The following is a 20,054-nucleotide window of genomic DNA, read 5'->3' as shown; positions in this document are numbered from 1 at the left end:
GCACCCCTGTTTACAAGTACAGAAATCTAACTCAAAATGCTGTAGTGAGAAAAGGGATGGATTGGCTCATAAAGGTGAAAATTCCAGCAGTGCTCATGTTGGATCCCAGTGGTCAAACATGTGGTTATAAATCCCTCTCTCTCCATATCTGTACCTGTTTTTAGTTGTGATGGGTTTTTTTCTCTCAAGTAGGTTCTGCCTCAAGGTGAAAGAGGGCAACCTGCATTTTAGGTTTACATTCTACCAGCTCAACAAAGCAGCAGAAAGAGGACCTCAAGTTTCAGATGATTTCCTGTAAAATCCCAAGATTACACCTCATTATCTCTCTCTGCCAGGACTTGGGTCACATGCTCCTCTCTGAACCAATCACTATGGTCAGGGACTAGGTTCAGCTTCCTAGGATGAGAGCAGGATGTGGGCTTCATCCTGTCTGAATTAGTGCCTGAATTGCAGGGATTGAGGGGGGGGGGGGGGGGGGGGCGGTTCACAAAGGAAAATTCAGGTGCGATTCACAGTAGAAGGGAAATGAATGCTGTGCACATAAAAATAATAGATGTCTGTCATACCCCTATACCTAGTAATTTAACTTCAAGGAATCTAGACTTAAAAATCAATTATACAGCCTTTCCGCGCTGCCTGGCGAGGGGTCCATATGGCGTTGTTTTGGGTTCCCGTCGTAACTTAAAAGGGAAGCTTTCACAACGTCCGGAGCCCTTGACATCCTGCAAATGAAGGAGGAGGATGTCCTCAAATTCCTTGCAGCAGGAACACACTTAGGTGGCACCAACCTTGACTTCCAGATGGAACAGTACATCTACAAAAGGCAAAGTGATGGCATCTACGTCACAAATTTGAAGAGAACCTGGGAGAAGCTACTGCTGGCAGCTCGTGCCATTGTAGCCATTGAAAACCCAGCTGACGTCAGTGTCATATCCTCCAGGAATACTGACCAGCGAGCTGTGCTGAAGTTTGCTGCTGCCACTGGAGCCACTCCTATTGCTGGCCGCTTCACTCCTGGAACCTTCACTAACCAGATCCAGGCAGCCTTCCGGGAACCGAGACTTCTGGTGGTAACTGATCCCAGGGCTGACCACCAGCCTCTCACAGAGGCGTCTTATGTCAACCTGCCTACCATTGCTCTGTGTAACACAGACTCTCCCCTGCGCTATGTGGACATCGCCATCCCATGCAGCAATAAGGGAGCTCACTCTGTGGGTCTGATGTGGTGGATGCTTGCCCGGGAAGTTCTGCGCATGCGGGGTACCATCTCCAGTGAACACCCATGGGAGGTCATGCCTGATCTCTACTTCTACAGAGATCCTGAAGAGATTGAAAAGGAAGAGCAGGCTGCTGCCGAAAAAGCTGTGACCAAGGAGGAATTTCAGGGTGAATGGACTGCTCCTGCTCCTGAGTTCACTGCTACTCAACCTGAGGTTGCAGACTGGTCTGAAGGTGCGCAGGTGCCCTCTGTGCCTATTCAGCAGTTCCCTACTGAAGACTGGAGTGCTCAGCCTGCCACTGAAGACTGGTCTGCAGCTCCCACTGCTCAGGCCACTGAGTGGGTAGGAACAACCACTGAGTGGTCTTAAGCTGTTCTTCCACAAACTCGGAAAATGGAAATAAGGTTGACGGAAAATAAACAAGTTTCTAAAAGTTGTGTCCATTTTTTTCAGTTTTTTAATTCCAGATCAAGGTCTCTTGACATCAGTTTTACTTCTGAAGCCCACTGTGGATAAAGTATATTGCATTTAAAAAAAAATCAATTATACAGGAAGCAAAATTATGGCATACATTTTTAAATAACAGTTGTATTTCTTATACTACAAAAATAAAAACAGTAGTAAGGAAATGGCTAAATAAACTATAGTATACGGGGGAAAACAATAGTATGTGAAAAGGTAGAATAAAGATCTATATACAGAGTATAATCCCAGTTTTGTACGTATTTATATTTGCCTAAAAGAAAAACTGAAAGGCAATAAACAACAATGATAATCCAGTGTGGTGGAATTTGGGGAATTTTCTATAAGCACATATATCAGTTTTTATCAGGTAAAAACTCTGCCAAAGGGTTACAAAAGGCAGAAATCTGGTAGATAATTATTAAGGTGCTCAATACCTGCTGTGCTTAGGCAGCCTGAAGTCATGAAATACCTCCTTTACCACAGAAACCTTGACATCACTTGAAATCTTTGAACTTTAGTATCTACATTAATAAAATTGGAATAATAATGTCTGCTCTGCACTCCTCACATGATTATTATGAAAATCAAATAGCATAAGTAAAGCACTTTTAAAATTCTAAAGCACTATAAAAGCTGATAGCACTAACATCCTGAAATAAAGAAGACAGGGCAATCCTGTGCACTCTCCCCCACTAGCATATTAAAGACTCAAACAATAGTCACATAATAATTTCTCAGTAATCCATCAGTCTCTTGTCTTCCTTTGGACTTTAGTTGTTGTTGTTGTTGAGGAAGATTGACCCTGAGCTAACATCTGTTGCCAATTTTCCTGTTTTTGCTTGAGGAAGATTAACCCTGAGCTAACACCTGTGGCAATCTTCCTCTACTTTGTGTGTGGGTCACTGCCACAGCATGGCCACTGACAAGTGGTGTAGGTCCACACCCAGGATCCAAACCTGGGCCACTGAAGCAGAGTGCACTGAATTTAACCACTACACCACAGGGCCCATCTCTGGACTTTACTTTTTAAGTCTATAAATGGAGATAATAATACCTACTTTTTTGGTGTTACAGGAGGTAACACCATACTAGTGCCCGGCACACACAAAAGCCACTTAACAAATGTAAATTATCTGTGCACTTTTCTTCTTATACCTATCTATTCCCTCATGTGTAAAATGTGCATGCTATAAATGTGCAGAGGTGGGGAGAGGTAGGGCGATGATACCCGAAAATCCTTCCCACCTTTCACTTTGGATTTTTCCACAAAAGCGAAATCTCTTTCACAGAGCTGGGTGGTGGATTTTGCAGTACAAATAGCCAAACCAGTGGCTTTACATTCAACACCATCTCTACCTGGGGCATGCTGGATAGGTGTGACACCACGCAGTGCTGCTCCAGCTGTGTGCCCAGAGGGCATACATAAAGGACCACTGGGACTTTAGAGCCTCCAACATACCTCTGCCCAGCTTGCTATCTTAAGAAAACTGGGAACTTTAAACACACACAGATTTCATATGGCGTCATAGTGAGGATGGATGCTATCTGTTGCACTCCCACAGGTTGCCCAATATCCAAGTTTAACTCAATAAAGGGTGGGTCAAGAATGATGAAGGAAACTACTTGAGAAAGGCATAGGACCTTCTAAATTTAAGAACTGTGACTTTCCCTCTTCTCCCATAAAATGCAGATTACCCCATGAGGCTGTCCCACTCCTCACCACCTGAATTCTGCCCCTCCTTTCTTTTGCAGCCTCTAGGGAAGTATGTGCAGAACGCAAGTTCACCGGGGACCACATTTCCCTTGCTCTGGCCTTGACCCTGTGGCAATTCTTCAAGACTCAAGACAAGAGCCTGTTTCTTTACCAAAATTACTAGAGCCAACTTAAAATCTTGGGCAGCTGAGAATGTAGCCTGTCCCCACAGGGTAGGAATGTATTAACCACCCTATAAAAGTTATTTTTAAACTTTTATTTAAGGAACAGCAGCTGGAGAATAAAGAAAGAAAGGCAAAATACAATTCCTTTATACCGAGGCTGCAACCCCTCTCACACCAATATCCCATGGCTCTCTGTGGGAATTACGTTCACGTAAATGTTCTAAGTCTGACCTTCAAAACTGGAAACTGGAGAATCCAGAAATAAAACAAACAGGAAATACAAAACAACCATGTTTTATCACATCCTTGTAGTTGCCTTGCTCAATTATATTAGGGGAGTTTGACAACAGACTTGGAATTCTTTCCCTGGATTTGGAGGGAATTAGCAAAAAAATTAAAGAAATATTAAAATACCATCACATATAATGAGATCACTGTCATTTGGAAATTGTTTCCAATCAACATACTGTAAATGTTAGCAATGGAAAGTTTTCTAGCAGTTCCTATCCTGTGAATGAGAGTAATCATTTGTGTAACGGGGGAAAGAAATTTAGCAAATTACAAAGTCAGGAAATAAATAAATATTAATGCAGTCTACATTTCATTAAACTCTAAGTTATGATGAAAATTAATTCTGATTTTCATTGCTATTTTAGTAATACTGTATTTGGAATATATGATTGCTATATTTGTTTGTTTGTTTTTAAGAAAACAATGCACCGCCAGTTTGGAATTCACATCAGATCAACAAGATTTATTGAGAGCACCTACTGTTTGTGAAAGGCAGTTCCTACCTCAAGAAGCTTACACCACTGTAGGAAGAAAATATATACGTGCATGCAGAAAACTGAATACATGAGATGCAAAGTGCTATGAGACTGGGAAAAGGGAAAACATCACCTCCGGTCAAGGGGCTTCAGGGAAGGTCTATTCGAGATCACTTTGAGGAATGGGTAGAATTCTGACAGAATAGGAGGGAACAGCATAAGCAAGGGCAACAAGTGACAAAGTAGTGTGCATGTTCAGAAAACAGTAAGTAATCCTTCAGCATCATGACAAAGTGAACAAAGACTTCAGGGGAAAGTGGGCTCCAAGCCTGGTCATACACTTGTAGATGTTTGACTTTTGGTAAGGTGCATAACTTCTCTAAGCCTCCATTTCCTCCTGATTAAAATTGAGCTACTAATAAGTGTGCTATGAGAGTAGGACCATGCATGTGAAGCACCTATGATGGTGACTAGCATATGGTGAATGCTCAATAAATGTTTAAAGCAAAAGAGAAAACAGAGAGAAGGAGGAAGAGCAGAAGGAAAGGAGGGAGGGAAAGAAGAAAAGAAGGAAAGAGATGGAGAAGAAGGAAGGAAAAAGGGAGGAAGAAGGAAGAAAAGAAGGCAAGTTGGGGGTTTTGAGAGGTTTGAGCTTAAGATACATATTTAGGAGCTATTTGCATATAAGCCCAAGATATGAAGACAAACATCACAAACTAAAGTAAACAAGGCAGAGGACAGAACTTCAAAGGATGTCTGTATTTTGTGAGTGGAAAAAGGAAAAGGTACATGAGGTCACATGAGGATGGAATAAAGACAGGACATGGGTTCAGATTTGGGTTCCACCAAAGTCTGTGTGACTGAAAGAAAATTTAGAACTTCTTGAGTGGAAAATTACCTTCCTCACAGAATTATCCTGAAGAATAAAAGACATAAGATATATAACATCACGGAACACCACGCTTTATACATACCTAACCATCGATAACTATTAGGCCCCTCCTCACTCTCTTGCTTGCCTCCCTTAGAGAAAGGAAAAGGAGCAATAAGTATAAAGAAGAAAAAAAACAGCTGATAGAGTGACAGTGACTATTATGGAATAGAAGAGGGTAGGGACTAAGAAAGAATGCTGTGAGGGTTGTTGCGTAGAATTATCATTCATCTTTAAGATTTCAGTTTCAGTGGAGGGGCTGAAGGGAAAAGGCAGATTAAAAATTGAAAATATTAAATGAGTGATGAGGTACTCGAGCAACCACTCAGTGTCTTCCTACATCATATCAGGGCATTAAGCAAAGAATTAAGAAAAAATAGTAACATGCATGAGTGTTAAGGTTAAGTGAGTTTTATTTAACTTATTTAGGTATTTATTTTCGGGGAATGGATAACATGAAACCAAAAAGAAAACAGAAAGAAAGAAGAGGTTGAGAATGAAGGCAAAAGAAAGGGCATGTCTTAGTGGAGGTGAATTGAATCTAGAAATGCGTAAAAAGTTAGTTAGCCTTGACAGAGAGATACATCTCCTTTTGACTCAAAGGTATTTGTGGTTGGTGGAGATACATTAATTTCTTGACAGAAAGAGGATAATGGCCGAGAAAGGTCATGCCAGAGAGCATCCATCTTCTGAGCAGGGTTCCACGAGTAATTCCTGTTGATGCTTAACATCCCAGAAGTGGGAGTGTCACCAATAGCTAAGGATTCCCAAAGTACTAGTGAGAGCCCTGTGAAAATGGCTGATCACGTGGTTTCAATAAAGCACATGGAGGTGCACAAGGGTGATGAACCAGGAGAATTTTGAGTCCATAGAATGAAGCCTTAAAAGATCCATGATCAGAATGTACAAATGTAGAAGGCAGGGCTGAGATGAGAGAGGGTGATTTAGAGTTCAAAGGATGGATCTAAAAGTTTCCAGTTTTGGTCAGGCTCTCCCTTGCTGGAGGGGTCAGAGAATTAGCACAATTGGAAGGGTTCTCTTAGGTCTAGAGTTGAGGGAGAGATTCTTTCCACCTGCGGCTTCAGGGAGACATTAACATCAAGGGATTGGAAGGAAGGACAATTAACTAGGGGTGGGATGAAAGAGATGGCCAAAAATGAGGATAGCAAAAGCAAATATTGAATGCAGAAAAATAAGCTAGCATTCAGAGAGCCAATGAAGTAAGAGCTTAATCGGTAAGAAGCATTCCCGGGTGCACGCTTGGAGGAAGTGTCAGCTGCAGCACCGCGCAACAGGAGGCTTATCAAAGGGGCGAAATAGACTCCACAAAAGCTTTTCGATGCTCTAAGGTGGCTGAAGTGGAGTGGAGATAAAGGGTTTGGGTAGGCGAAAAGCTACCTAAATTCTAGAAACCTCACGGACAGGCTTTATGAATCTCCAAAGATGATTAACTAAGGCACAGTGGAGAGACCGTTTAGGAGACTTAAAAAAAAAACGGGTGCTAAAGAACTGAATTCCCTAATTTAAAAAAAAAAAGATCGCAGTAGAATGAAAATTATGTAGGTATCTCTAATATGACAGCATATTATATAATTGCGCACTATGTAATATATTTTATAACAACATTCCTCTATTATTTCATAAATGAATGTAGTCCTATTTAAGGATGTTGAGAGAAAATTAAATGCTGTAATTTCAGGGAAAATATTAAGTTCATACAAAATTTTTAAAGTTTGAAGTATTTTGCTAAAATTTATAAAGCAATTATTTACATTTATCTGGGAACTAAAGAAAGATTGCTTTTATTTCATGAATATAATTTGTTTTCCTAAACATATAATGTCTATATAATATGGGCAGGAGCTATTTTCAAAAATTGGACAATTTTACACTTGATAAGTTGTACTAGGTAAAATGTGAGTTATGTAAATTATATAACACATGTATATTCAAAAATTAAACTATAATAATTGGAAATTGTTTTAAGGTAATAATATTTGAAACATTTGCACATAACGAACATCTCCATTGCGGCCAAGGTTAAAGTGCCTACATCATTTTGCAGATGTTTCTCTTTACTAGAAAAGCAGCCACACAGCTGCAAATGGTACCCTATGGTTATGTTGCACTATTGTTCAACACTTAATAAATTCTTATCATAATTATTGAATAAAACACATTACCTTTACATATTTACTTTTCACATACTGCTATTGTTTACATACTGTAAATAACCTGCAGGCTTCTATTAAGAACAAGCTGAATTTAATTTTGTGAATTATTTTAATTTCTGTTGCTTAGATATTGTCAATGGAAAAAAATGTTACAAATTGTCACAACAGGATGCATGTGTTGGAATTAGCAGAATAGAACTAATGGGGGGAAAATTTTGTTCAGTTTAAAAAGTAGAGTCTGGAGATAATACACATACTTATAGGCTCCAATAATTACCAAATATATAACACCAAATATACACAGTATAGGTAGACTGGCAATTCAATGGGCCCAGGAGGTAAGATATTCCACAAGAATATTACTAAAATATTAATCCAGTCAGAGATTACTTCCTTCTTGATCTGTTTTATCTTGTCATTATAACAAAGTGGTGACATAGCCACTAAGATACCAGAGTAGGCAAAAACTGGCTCAGATTTGGACATATTTCCAAGAGATACGAAGATCTTCACAGGCACCACCAGAATTCCAATATTCAAATCACTAGGAGGTTCTCTTTTCATGCCTCTTTCAACTTGACATTTGAGAGTAGAAATCACTCCCTAATTATGCAAACACTCTTGACTTGGGGGTTATCACTCTTTTCTGTATTTCTTCACACAAGTCTGATGACTTTTTCGAATTCTCCTTCCCCAGTTTTTCTACATTTGGCTTCAATTATACTGATAACACCTATGTCTCATCTACATTTTCTCCTTTTATTTATTCAACACATACTTACTAAGTTCCCATAGTGTGCCAGAAATTGGTCAAGGCACAAATATAAACAAAACATATTTAAACCTTGTTGTCATGGACTTGACATTCTAATGGCAGGAGACTGAGAATTAACAAAAAATAAAAAAATTAATTTACACTAAGTTAATGTAGTGGGTTGATATGTACCCCACCCCCCAAAAAAAGACATGTCCAAGTCCTAAGCCCTGGTACCTATAAATGTGGCCATATTTGGGAAAAGGGTCTTTAAAGATGTCGTTAAATTATGAAGCTCAAGATGAGGTCATCATGATTTGTGGGGGAAGCCCTCAATCCAACAACAGGTGTCTTTATAAGAGAGGAAAATATAGAGACACAGAAAGAAGGCCATGTGTAGATGGAGGCAGAGATCGGAGTTACGCAGCCCCAAGCAAACGAATGCCAATGGCTTGGAGAGAAGCTAGGAGAATCTAGCCACCAGAAGCAAGGAGAGAGGCATGAAACAGATTCTCTCTCAGAGTCTCCAGAGGGAACTAGTTCTGCTGACACCTTGATTTTGGACTTACACCCTCCAGAATTGTGAAAGAATAATTTTATATTGTTTTAAGTCATCAGGTTACGGTAATTTGTTATGGCAGTCTTAGAAAACTAATATAGTCAAGATGCTGAGAAGTACTATTGAAGGAAGTTAGAGATTGTGAGGATATGGTAAGAAATTACAGATTCAGATAGGTGAGATATGACATTTGATCAAAGATCTGAAAGAGCTAGAAATCTATGCAGAAATCATGTAGAAATCTAGGGAAAGACATTTTCAAATGCAAAGTACAAGGGGACTGAACATGGCTATGCCTTAAAGGAGCAGCAAGGAGGACATTGTAGGTGAGCCAGCATGAGTGAGGGCAGACAGAGGGAAGCAAATTGATAACACAGCCTGAGGCTGCTTCATAGGGTCTCTTGTAGGTAGTGTTATACAGAATGAAACATAAGTTATTGGAAGGTCATGAGCAAAGAAATGATGTGTTATGATTTAGGTGCTGTGTTGTGAATACTCTAGTTTGAAAGAGGGTAAATACAGTAGTAGGGAAAATAGTTAAAAGGCTATTACAATAATCTAATGAGAATAATGGTGCCTTGGGACAGAGTGATAGGACCAGGATAGTAGCAGTGGAGGTAGTGAGTGGGGTCAATTCTAAGATGTTTTTATTTTATTCAGCTTTATTGAGGTATATTTGACAAATAAAGTTGTAATGTATTTAAAGTCTACAACATGATGATTTGATGTGCATATACATTGTGAAAGGATTCCCACTATCAAATTGACTAACACATCCATCACTTCACATATTTACCTATTTTTTTCTTTGTGGTGAGAACACACATTCTACTCTCTTGACAAAGTTCAATTATATAATACAGTATTATCAACTATACTCATCATGTTATACATTAGATTCTAAAGCTTTACCCATCTTTCCATGTCCTCAACATGTTTTTTTTTAGAGTCTACATATAAGTGATACTATAGAGTATTTGATTTTCTCTATCTGGCTTATTTCACTTAACATAATGCCCTCAAGGTTCATCTGATTGCTTTTTTTTGAGGAAGATTAGCCCTGAGCTAACATCTGCTACAAATCCTCCTCTTTTTGCTGAAGAAGACTGGCCCTCAGCTAACCTCCATGGCCATCTTCCTCTGCTTTATACGTGGGACGCCTACCACAGCATGGCGTGCCAAGCGGTGCCATATCCTCACCCGATATCCAAACTGGCGAACCCCGGGCCACCGAAGCTGGAACTTGCGAACTTAACCACTGTGCCACTGGGCCAGCTCCTGATTGCTTTTTAAATAGAGCAAAGAAAGAATTCTTTCTCTTCATTTTTGATCACTCAAATTGCATGGTACAAAATTTAGCTCTTGACAGGCAACATATATTTGTTAGGTTGAATTTAATGTTTACTGAAATCAATATTGAGAGCATAAATTTCAATCCACAATTCTGATGTGCACGAAATGAAATTACTTTGTCTATAATTTTAAGATCTATTTTAAGCCCAATTCCAGCTTAAAATATGTTTGCTCAATTCCTGATAATCTCAGTTACTGCAAGTTCTTCCATCTCCCTTGCCTCCTTCTCCAAGGTTGTGTATAAATACCAGAGACATTTAAATACCTGGACCTGGAGAAGGCTTGTGGTAGCATATAAAAGATGACGTGGAGCAGCCTGGTTGGATCAATGAGGGACTTGCCCTCTGTCCAGCTTCCTGAGTTGTACTTTGCCTTTTCTGGTCTTTAATCCATCTATCACAGGGTCTCTCCAGCTCCTGGTTTCCATTAGATACTTCCGAATCCCTCTTGGCCAAACTAAAAATTAACAGTATTTTGCTGTTCCGTTTGTGTGTTAGTTTGCTAGGGCTGCCATAACAAAGTACCACAAACTGGGTGGCTTAAATAAACCCAAATTAATTGTCGCATGGTTCTGAAAGCTAGAAGTCCAGGATCAAGTTCTCAGCAGTGTTGGTTACTTTGGAACGCTATGAGGAAGAATCTGCTCCATGCGTCTCTCCTAGCTTCTGGTGGTTTGCTAGCAATTTTTGGTGATCTTTGACTTGTAGACATCTTGCATCTCCGTGATCTCTGCCTTGCTGTTCACATGGCGTTCTCCCTGTGTGTGAGTTTGTTGCCAAATTTCCCCTTTATATAAGGATACCAGTCATATTGGATTAGGGCCCACCCTAATGACCTAATTTTAACTTGATTATCTCTGTAAAGAGTCTATTTCCAAAAAAAGTCATATTCTGAGGTACTTGAAGATTAGGACTTCAGTATATGAATTGAGGGGCATGGGGTACTCAATTCAATCCATAACACCTTGCCATACTTGCCATATTGGACACAGGGAAATTGGGAGATCATTTCATGACCAAATACCTAGAAATCCACCCACAACCATGTTTACTCTACCACTCCCACTCAGTGCTGGATGTGGGGCTCACTACAGGGCTTGGTTACTCCCCAGTTTCCTTTTGCTTTAAAACTTCCAAATGCTTATGAAGTTTATATCTCCTGATAGCACTCAGTCAGGGAGCAGGGCCCCTGCTCAGGGACGTTCACTGCATCAAATCTGTTTGCTTCCAAAGTCAGGAATCTTCACCTCCTCAGAGTAGGAAAAGCTGACTCTTAAAACAATGTCCAGCCTTTTCCAGCCTCCTAGTCATAGTACAAACTGGAAACACTGATGCTCTCAGGACTAAGTGCTGCCAACATAAAAGCCTTAACTTCTGAAATTGAAAAATGCTTGTCTTGATTTTTTACATTACCATCTCTCCTGTGCCAATGAATAAGTAGTCCAAACGGAGGAAAAGCCCTAGAACAAAAGTGTCTATCAGGAATGAAACTCACACCAGTTAACATACCAAACCATCATCCTGCTAGACCAACATTCCCCAATATGTATTTCTCAAACACTTGGTTCTCAGGGTCAATATCACGTTATCAGAAATCGCAAGAAAAGTTTCATAGTCAAATTTTGAAAACGCTCAACTAAACAAATAGATCTCTAGAATCAAAGAAATGTAGACAGGAAAGAGACTTTCGGTTTAGTCGAACTGCATTTTTTGACAGATGAAGAATCTAGTCCCACAAGAGAGAAATAATTTACCCAAGACTGCACAGCTACTAATGCACAGCTAAGTATTTTGACTCAATGCAAGGTTTTTTCCTCTTTCTATACTAAATTATCTATTTTGTACAAACAGAGAGAGAGAAAGGGAGAGGAAGAGAGAAAATAGCAGAAAAATAGTAACATAAACATCTAATTCAATCCAACCAATTCATTGGGCACCTACTATGTGCTGGCAATATCCTAGAATAACAGCAAAGGAAAAGAAATGAATATTCACTTTAAGAAACTCAAAAGCAGATGTAGTATAACATTACAATCCCATTTGGATGACAACTATAATTTTTGCACATTAAAAGAAGGACACAGCTATGTTATAGGATAGAAGGCACTTTCCATTCTCTATACAATATCTGCTATGATGAATTACAATCCAAGCATATTAAATATACTCTATAATGTGAGAGCAACATAATTCTGGTCAGTGTAAATTATACCTGGCTAATCTATTAATGAGCTTATATAAAAATTCTTTGAAAAGATGCCAATCCAAAGACCATTTATTGGAAACTTTTTTGTCACATATATGGAATTGTTTTAAAAAGGGAAAACAAAAGTTCAGAATAAACAGACACTTCTCTAGATAAATACATACAAATAATAATTTTACATACAAATACATAAAAATAATATTTATGCAATGTTCATACAAATAAATACAAATAATAAAGTTCAGACAACTGCCAATTCCAATTTTGAGAAAACCATACACTTTCAGAGCTCAACAGGATCTTAGGAATTAACTAGTCCATGCAGTGCTTTTTATCTAGGATATAACCGAGGTGAGAGGAATTAAAATATTTATAAATGTTTATATTGACAGAGAGCAACAGTAAATAGTAAAATCTCCAAGTTTGCAGATGAAACTGCATAGTAAGAAGCAAAACAGAACAGCAGGAGGATGAGGAGTAAACTGAAGGAAGGATTTGGTGATCCTATGTGAGTAGAGAGAATAGCGATAAATGTATTTCAGTGTGAACTAACGCATTTAAGATAAGTAACCCAAACTATTACACTAAAGTGTAACACTAGGTGTACAGTAGGTGAAATTCAAGATAACTCAACGAAAAGATAAAAATCATCCCAGGAATTATGGTTGCCAGATGAAAAATAGGAGAAAAATCATACTTCTGAGACAAGAAAGAAAAAAAGCAAGAGCAAGTATCATCTAAGCATATTTTTTCCATTCACATAATGGATTAAGTATGCATTGACCTTTTTTAACAGTGACATGTTGAAAACAGAGAAACTCTTTGCAACTTGATCAGTGTAATCATAAGATAAATAAAAGAAAGTTCTCTGTTGAGTAACTAGCAATATGTGAGGACCATTATTATAAGGTATGACACAATCTGATGATGCTGAGACCTACTCAGTAGAGTTTTTAGGGGAAAAGAGAGTTAAAACATGATATTTCATGACATGGCTATTGAAAATGTGGACACCTAACCACCTACCACTATGTCCTGTCACTTAGTGCTTTTACCACAGAGATGTGGTGAATAAGACATATTAAGAAAAATCTCACGCTCCTTTACACGGTTCCAAAAATTCTATCATACATAATTCAGAAGTCTAGAATACACGAAACTTTGAAAAGAGAGTAAGAGGACAAAATTCCAAACACCCTGTTTTCCCTCACATGTACTAAATGAATGAGCCACAGCCTATTATTACTGGGGAATCAAGACCACTACAGGATCATTTGAAAACAACTGCTGCCCTCGTGAGAAAAGGAGGAATGGCTTACCACGTGTGCCATGGTCTAGTTGGGAACACATCTAGATGTGGAGATAATAGTTACTATTTCCAGAAGCAACAATCTTTAAAATTGTAGAATAAGTTCTGGTAAATTCATGTTATAAATGAATAGACCCCATTTCTTTGGTCAAAATACAGTGAGAGATTTTAGTTTAAAAAGTCATCTCCTCAGACAAAGCTAAATGAAAATTACATTGGTGATATGGACAATTTGGCCACAACTTAGACACTATTGCTTTCTAACTGAATGGGAGAAAACAAATATTTGAAAAAGAGATACTGTCACCACCAATCTTGCCATTGGCTATAAAGCCACCAGCCGAAAGTCAAAGAATTTGAGACTTCATCTTTGAGTTCAAGAGCTCTATTTTGTATCTTAGGACTCCTATAATTCAATTTAGTTTTACTCTCAATCTCATATGTTATTTTAAAAACTTCTGAAATTAAAAATAGTGGAAAGCTGATGGAAACTCTGCATGGATAAAACATGTATTTTTATTAAGCTACTTTACTGCTGGCAACTTTTTTCGTGGTATGGTGGTGGTAGCATTCTTTAAATGCCAGCATTCCATTGGTACTGAACGTTGGCACTTCTTGCAAATAACTGAGAACTCTGAAGGCTAATCCCCGTGAATTTCCTACTTCATGCCTGGTAGACTGCATAATATCAGGGTAAGCTGAATAAAATGATAGAACCTCATAATGAGTATTCAGATTTAGAGGTAGATTATCACTGTATATTCAAAGTCATGCCTAATAAAAATTTAGCGAGGAAATCTGTTTAAACTTTCAATAAATGGGACCTTAGTCTCTCAGTCTCTTCTGGTTTAATTAGTTAGTTAGCTAGTTAGTTAGTTACTTAAAATCAGTCTCTTTCCTGTGAACATCTTGGTCATTCTGATTTCTCTCCTCTCCTACCTTTCTTCATGATGCCACCTGGGTATCTAGCAGGTGTATGTGACTCTCCAGCATCAGCATCCTCAACAGCTCCCTTTTTTCTCCCCAGAAGCACCTAGAAATTTGTGGCTCTTCTGCATGGCATGAACTGGCTGTGGAGAACCAAGAGTGTAGGTTTTTGGTTCATCCATCTACTTACCCTCGTCTTCCAATTGCGGCCAAGTCTCTGAGCAGAAAGCTATGTTTCTACTAGAGTCAGAAGCTTCTCTGGATTATGCCTAAATGAGCAGACTTCTAATGGCAATGCATATTCTTGGGTATCTCCAAACATACCTGTATGTTTGTCCACCTCCTTCAAGGTTTAACCCCAATACAAGAACCTCTGTATCTGACTTCCTCTCCCAACACCCTATCAGTTCTATTCTACGACATTTAGCAACCTGGATGTGTTGATGTAAGTTTAAGGGATTTTGAAACTCTTTAACTGTCTTAAAGCAATTTTCTGTTACGAATTAAAAGAAAAAAACCACCGGCTTTGTCCCTCACCATCCCTTTAGTCGAGGTAACACCTGCTTTCCTCCTGAAGAGAAGAAAACCATTCAATGAGAAGGAAGTCATAAGAAAACAAGATTTCACAACATTAAAATGTATTTGAAAATATACCTAATTGCATCCCCAGTAAAAATAAAAGCAATAATTTATACAATCTACTTTCTCGGTACTGAAAAATTTCCCAAATCCAAAGAGAATAAAAGACTTCAAAATTCTCGTCCAGTAATGTTCCTCGTTTCTCCTCTGGTGGTAGAAATGTGATTAGCAGGTCCAGAATGTCACAGCACATCCCTTGAAGTTGTTCACAAGGAAGCACTACGTAGTTAATGATGACCAAGAGTTAACAATGATTATAGTTAATGAAGACAGACACAAAGCATGAAACAGGACATGCACAGTCCTTACAGACGGCAGCGTGCTTAAGACTCGGGTGTGCACAGACCCTCAGGCAGTTCCTCAAAGTGAAGTCCAAGAATTGCTTTCATTCGTAACATATGTGGAGCCTGGTAACGAGGCTGATTCCATGGCCACAGCCTTGATCTACTGAACCAGAATATTTTAGGATGTAAGCTGGTATTATCTGTTTTTAACAAATTCCAAGGGGTGATTCTTATACACATTTGTGACTGAGACTCTCTAAGACTTGGTGTCTCACAAAGGGCATTGACAGTTTCCCTTCTCTGGAAAATGTGCAGAAGCCAGAATGCCACCAATGTATGCTGATCCAATTTTTGGTAGTTCGTCAGAGATTAGAGAAAAGGGATACATATGTTGGATTCTAAATAATGACAGAAAGAATATTACAAGGCAAAACTTATTATATTATGTCTAAAAATCCGTGATTCATTGTCCCTTGACATGTAGGATATCTCAGTTATCACTAGTGAGTCATCATCTATGGAATTATATTTCACTAACTATGACTGTCCTTGAAGTATTGATAATTTAAGACTTTATGAATTTATAATTTATCAAATTCATATACTGATTGGCAAAAGCATTTGCTTTAATGTTTGCAGGTAAGAGCAGCCTTCAGCAACTTTACTAGAGTTTTTGACACACCTGCCTGCACTCACACACACAACTAACCTTACACATTTCTTGTCCTTATTCTTCATGTTTCCTCCAGCATCATTTTTTAGTATCCTAAGCTCTCATTTAATTATTTATTTTTGCTCCTGAAAAGCCACATATCAGCCTGTCTCCCCAGAATTTAGTTTTAAGTTATGCAGTGTTAGGAAGAATATTTATTCCTCCCTATTCAAATTTCCCTAAGGTAAGATGTCCCCTTAACACTCCTGGTCTCTCTCCATCCTCTGGGAGAGAAGGAGAGGTTGAAGAGATATATTTGATTGACACAATATGGAACAAGAAATTGACCCTACATAACTCAGCCCCCTTACCTTTCTTCGTTTTGAGAACTTCCCTGCCTGCAGTGAGTACACATTCTGGTTTGTTCCTCCAAGCCACACATTTCACAAGACAAGAACTTCCATGTGGGAATGTCTGTGGCTGTTTAAAGTTGTCTGTAACTTGGTGGGTAAGCCTAATTGTGAGGTTCAGCATAAGGTATTTCATCATTGCCACATCCTGCAATACATCATTTATCTGTATTAAACTCATATTTTGATATCCAACTGCTTGGATTTTTTTGTCTATCTCTAAATTGGTTTCAAACTCAGAAGGAAAAGGAAAGTAATATTTATTGTATTCCTTCAAACCCCAAACCTATTATATAATTTAAGTAAATATATGTCTAATTTGTAGCATATGGCTACTTTCCTTGGGTTTTCTTCATTTTTCTCATTATCAACCTTCAAGGGAGACTCTGTATTTATATTTAAGAAAAACTATGATGAGTTTGCAAATAATAGCCAAAGTATTCCAGAATAAAAGGCATTTAAGAAATTGGAAGGTTAAGTGCGGTAGCAACATGACAAGACTTTTTTTTTTTAATCTTAGTCTAGGGTAATAACCGTTAGGGGGGAATTTCCATTCCCTAGTCCTTCTGTTTCTCTGTGAAGAAGCTTCCGTTAGAGTAAAGTCCTTTGCTCTGTCCAGAGGATGGAGTTGTGAGGGAGAGAAGCTGAGAACACACCGCCCAGCCCTTCCAAATCCCCTCTTTGGGACATGACTGCTCAGAGAACGTGAGGATTGGTTGTTCCCTGAGAAGGACCATTTCGGGGTGGTGACCTGTGCCTTTTCAGAACTTCCTGTGTCTGTGCAAATAATTATGCTCAAGATTAAGTGATATAAAGCCCATTATTGCTACCAACCTGAGCCATATTTTCCAAAAGGTTTTGTCAGTAATTCAGGATACAATTCAATCTCCAGGTTTCTCAACTCCTGTGCCTATCAGCTGTTTTCAAATCAATTGGGATAAAAGGGGAAATTATTTATTAGGTGCCCCCAGGCCTCAACAATAATATACTTTCCATTTGAGCAGGGACTTTATTTTTTTCATTCTTATAGCATCAGCACCTAGAATAGTGCTTATTGCGTATTAGGTACTCAATAAATATTTGCTGAGTTTGTTGAAAGAATTGGAATTTTACCATTTTCATACTTTACCTAAGGCAATAACAGTGATATAAGCCTTCAGTTTTTCAGAGAAAGACTCAGAAAACATGAGGAATTGAAGTTCTGCTTCAAATATTTATATAAACCCTGGAACTAAAAGTCTTTTAAGGTTCCTTCTTATCTCTAAAACCCTAGAAAAATTTGAATGATTCAATCTTAGGTGGAAAATTTTTAAGTGAGTTTTGTTTCATTGCAAAGTGTTAAACCATAATGAACACCTATCATAATCGCTAAAATAAAATATGGTGACCACACCAAATGCTAATAAGAATGCAGAGAAACAAGATTACTCATATACTGCTGGTAAGAATGTAAAATAGTGCATCCTATCTGGAAAACAGTCTGGACAGTCTTTTAAAAAACTAAACACACAACTAACATACAACCCAGCAATTGTATTCCTGGGCATTTGTCACAGAGAAATGAAAATTTGTGTTCACACAAAAATGTGTACATGAGTGTTCATAGCTGCTTTACTCATAATAGGCAGAAGCTGGAAACAACCCAGATATCCTTCAATGGGTGAATGGTTAAAGAAAGTGATATACCCATATCATGGAATACTACTCAGCAATAAAAAAGAAAGAACTATTGACACAATCAATAACTGGGATAAATCTCAAGTGACTAATACTGCGTAAAAAAGGCCAATCCCAAAGGGCTACATAGTGCATTACTCCATTTATACAACGTTCGTGGAATGACACAACTATGGAAATAAAGAACAGAATATTAGTTACCATGGGTTAGGGACAAGACGGAGGAGAAAGACAGATGTGATATAAAAGAACCACAAGAAGGAAACTTGTGGTGTTGGAACTGTTGTATATCCTGACTGCAGGGGTGGACACATGAACCTACATAAGTGACAAAACTGCATAGAGCTCAATACACCGCCCCCTCCCCACACACACACAAGTACATGTAAAGCTGGGGAAATCTGAATAAGATCTGTCATCTGAATACACTGGTATGATACGGTACTATGGTTTTTACAGTATGTTATCATTGGGGGAAACTGGGTAACGAGTTCAGAGGATCTATGAATTGTTTCTTACAACTTCAAGTGTATCTGCATTTATCGCAAAATAAAAATTTAATTTTAAAAGTCTAATTCCTGGTTGGGGGTAAGTTAACAGCAACTATCAGATAAGAAGCATTTATTTTTTCCTAAATTAAGTGATTTATGCTAACTCCTTTATTTACTTCTTTCGTTTTTCTCTTTCTGTAAAGTTTTTCAAAATTTTTTCTAGTTATGAAAGTAATCATGCATATCTAACAAGTAAGTCAATAAAAAAGTGTGTAAAAATTATGTTTATAGTCTCTTCCTCCCTCTCTCCCATTCCATTGTCCCCAAAATAGCAGGGATTAACACTTTTAGACATATCCCTCAACACCCTTCTCTATGCTCATACAGGCATGAATATACATATGTGCTTATATGTAGTGTTTTATGTCAGATTTGGCTCCCCAATATTCCATAGTAGAGATGCACCATATTGAATCAATCAACAATAAAAATTCATGTTTTGCCTATTTTCACGCAGATACTTGGTACCAAAAATATGCTGTGACAAATATCCTTTTATCTTTACATCCTGCTGTTTTTATTTTTATAAACTATATTTTCCCAAGTAGGTTGTTCAGTCAATATAAACATTTTATTTTGATAGATACTGGCCATATGTTGAAAAATACTCAACACTGAACTTACGGGAATGTACCTCTTCTGCTTGAGGTCTTTATAATTATCTAAGGAAATGTGGGATGGCCAACTACAGCCTGGTAATTGTAATTTTTCCCCACTCAGTGGAAAAAGAATGGAATTTCAGTATTTTAATATTTCATAAAAAAATGCTTACCCTTACTTCTTATTCTTTGCAAGATTGAATTTTTTAAATTATTGGTTTTCTTTACATCTTATATCTGAAGCTTCAATTTTTCTTATGAAAACTTATAAATTTAATATTTTAATAAAATTTAAACTTATAAGTGCTCAAAAAAGCTAAGAAATTTGTGAACGGTCCATTATTTCCACTATTATTATGTTTTCAAATATATTTGTTATTAACTTGGAATGTCCTGTAAAATCTTTTTTACTGATAACACCCAGTACTGGTAAAAGTACAAGGAAGTTCACTGCTTCATAGATCCTTCCAGAAAATAGTTAGTAAATATTGACAAATAGCTGTGTAAAGATTCATACTCTTTAACAAAGTACCTACATCTGGAAATTTTGATAAGTAAATAATCACAATGTAAAAATAAATTTTTAGAACAAATATTTAATAATATGGGAAAATGTCCATAATATATTGCTAAATGAAATAGCAGTTTGTAGAAATATCATATTAATTAAGGTTCTTTTGCAATTAAAATAAATAAAACC

General features: G+C 37.8%; 1 protein-coding gene across 1 annotated transcript; it reads left to right on the top strand.

Annotated features, from left to right (window-relative positions):
* Positions 1-642: 642 nt before the first annotated feature.
* Positions 643-1,663, top strand: LOC100053273 (small ribosomal subunit protein uS2). The gene has a single exon (XM_001497103.7). The coding sequence runs from the start codon at positions 729-731 to the stop codon at positions 1,587-1,589; it is 861 nt and encodes a 286-aa protein (XP_001497153.5). The 5' UTR covers positions 643-728; the 3' UTR covers positions 1,590-1,663.
* Positions 1,664-20,054: the final 18,391 nt, after the last annotated feature.

The sequence above is a fragment of the Equus caballus genome, chromosome 4 (assembly GCF_041296265.1).
Source record: "Equus caballus isolate H_3958 breed thoroughbred chromosome 4, TB-T2T, whole genome shotgun sequence".
NCBI classification, from domain to species: Eukaryota; Metazoa; Chordata; class Mammalia; order Perissodactyla; family Equidae; genus Equus; species Equus caballus.
Note: the sequence above shows the minus strand (reverse complement) of the source record. Positions and strands in the feature narration are given on the sequence as shown.

Coding starts and splice junctions, on each gene's coding strand:
- LOC100053273 (XM_001497103.7), top strand. CDS start 729: ATGAAGGAGGAGGATGTCCTCAAATTCCTTGCAGCAGGAACACACTTA.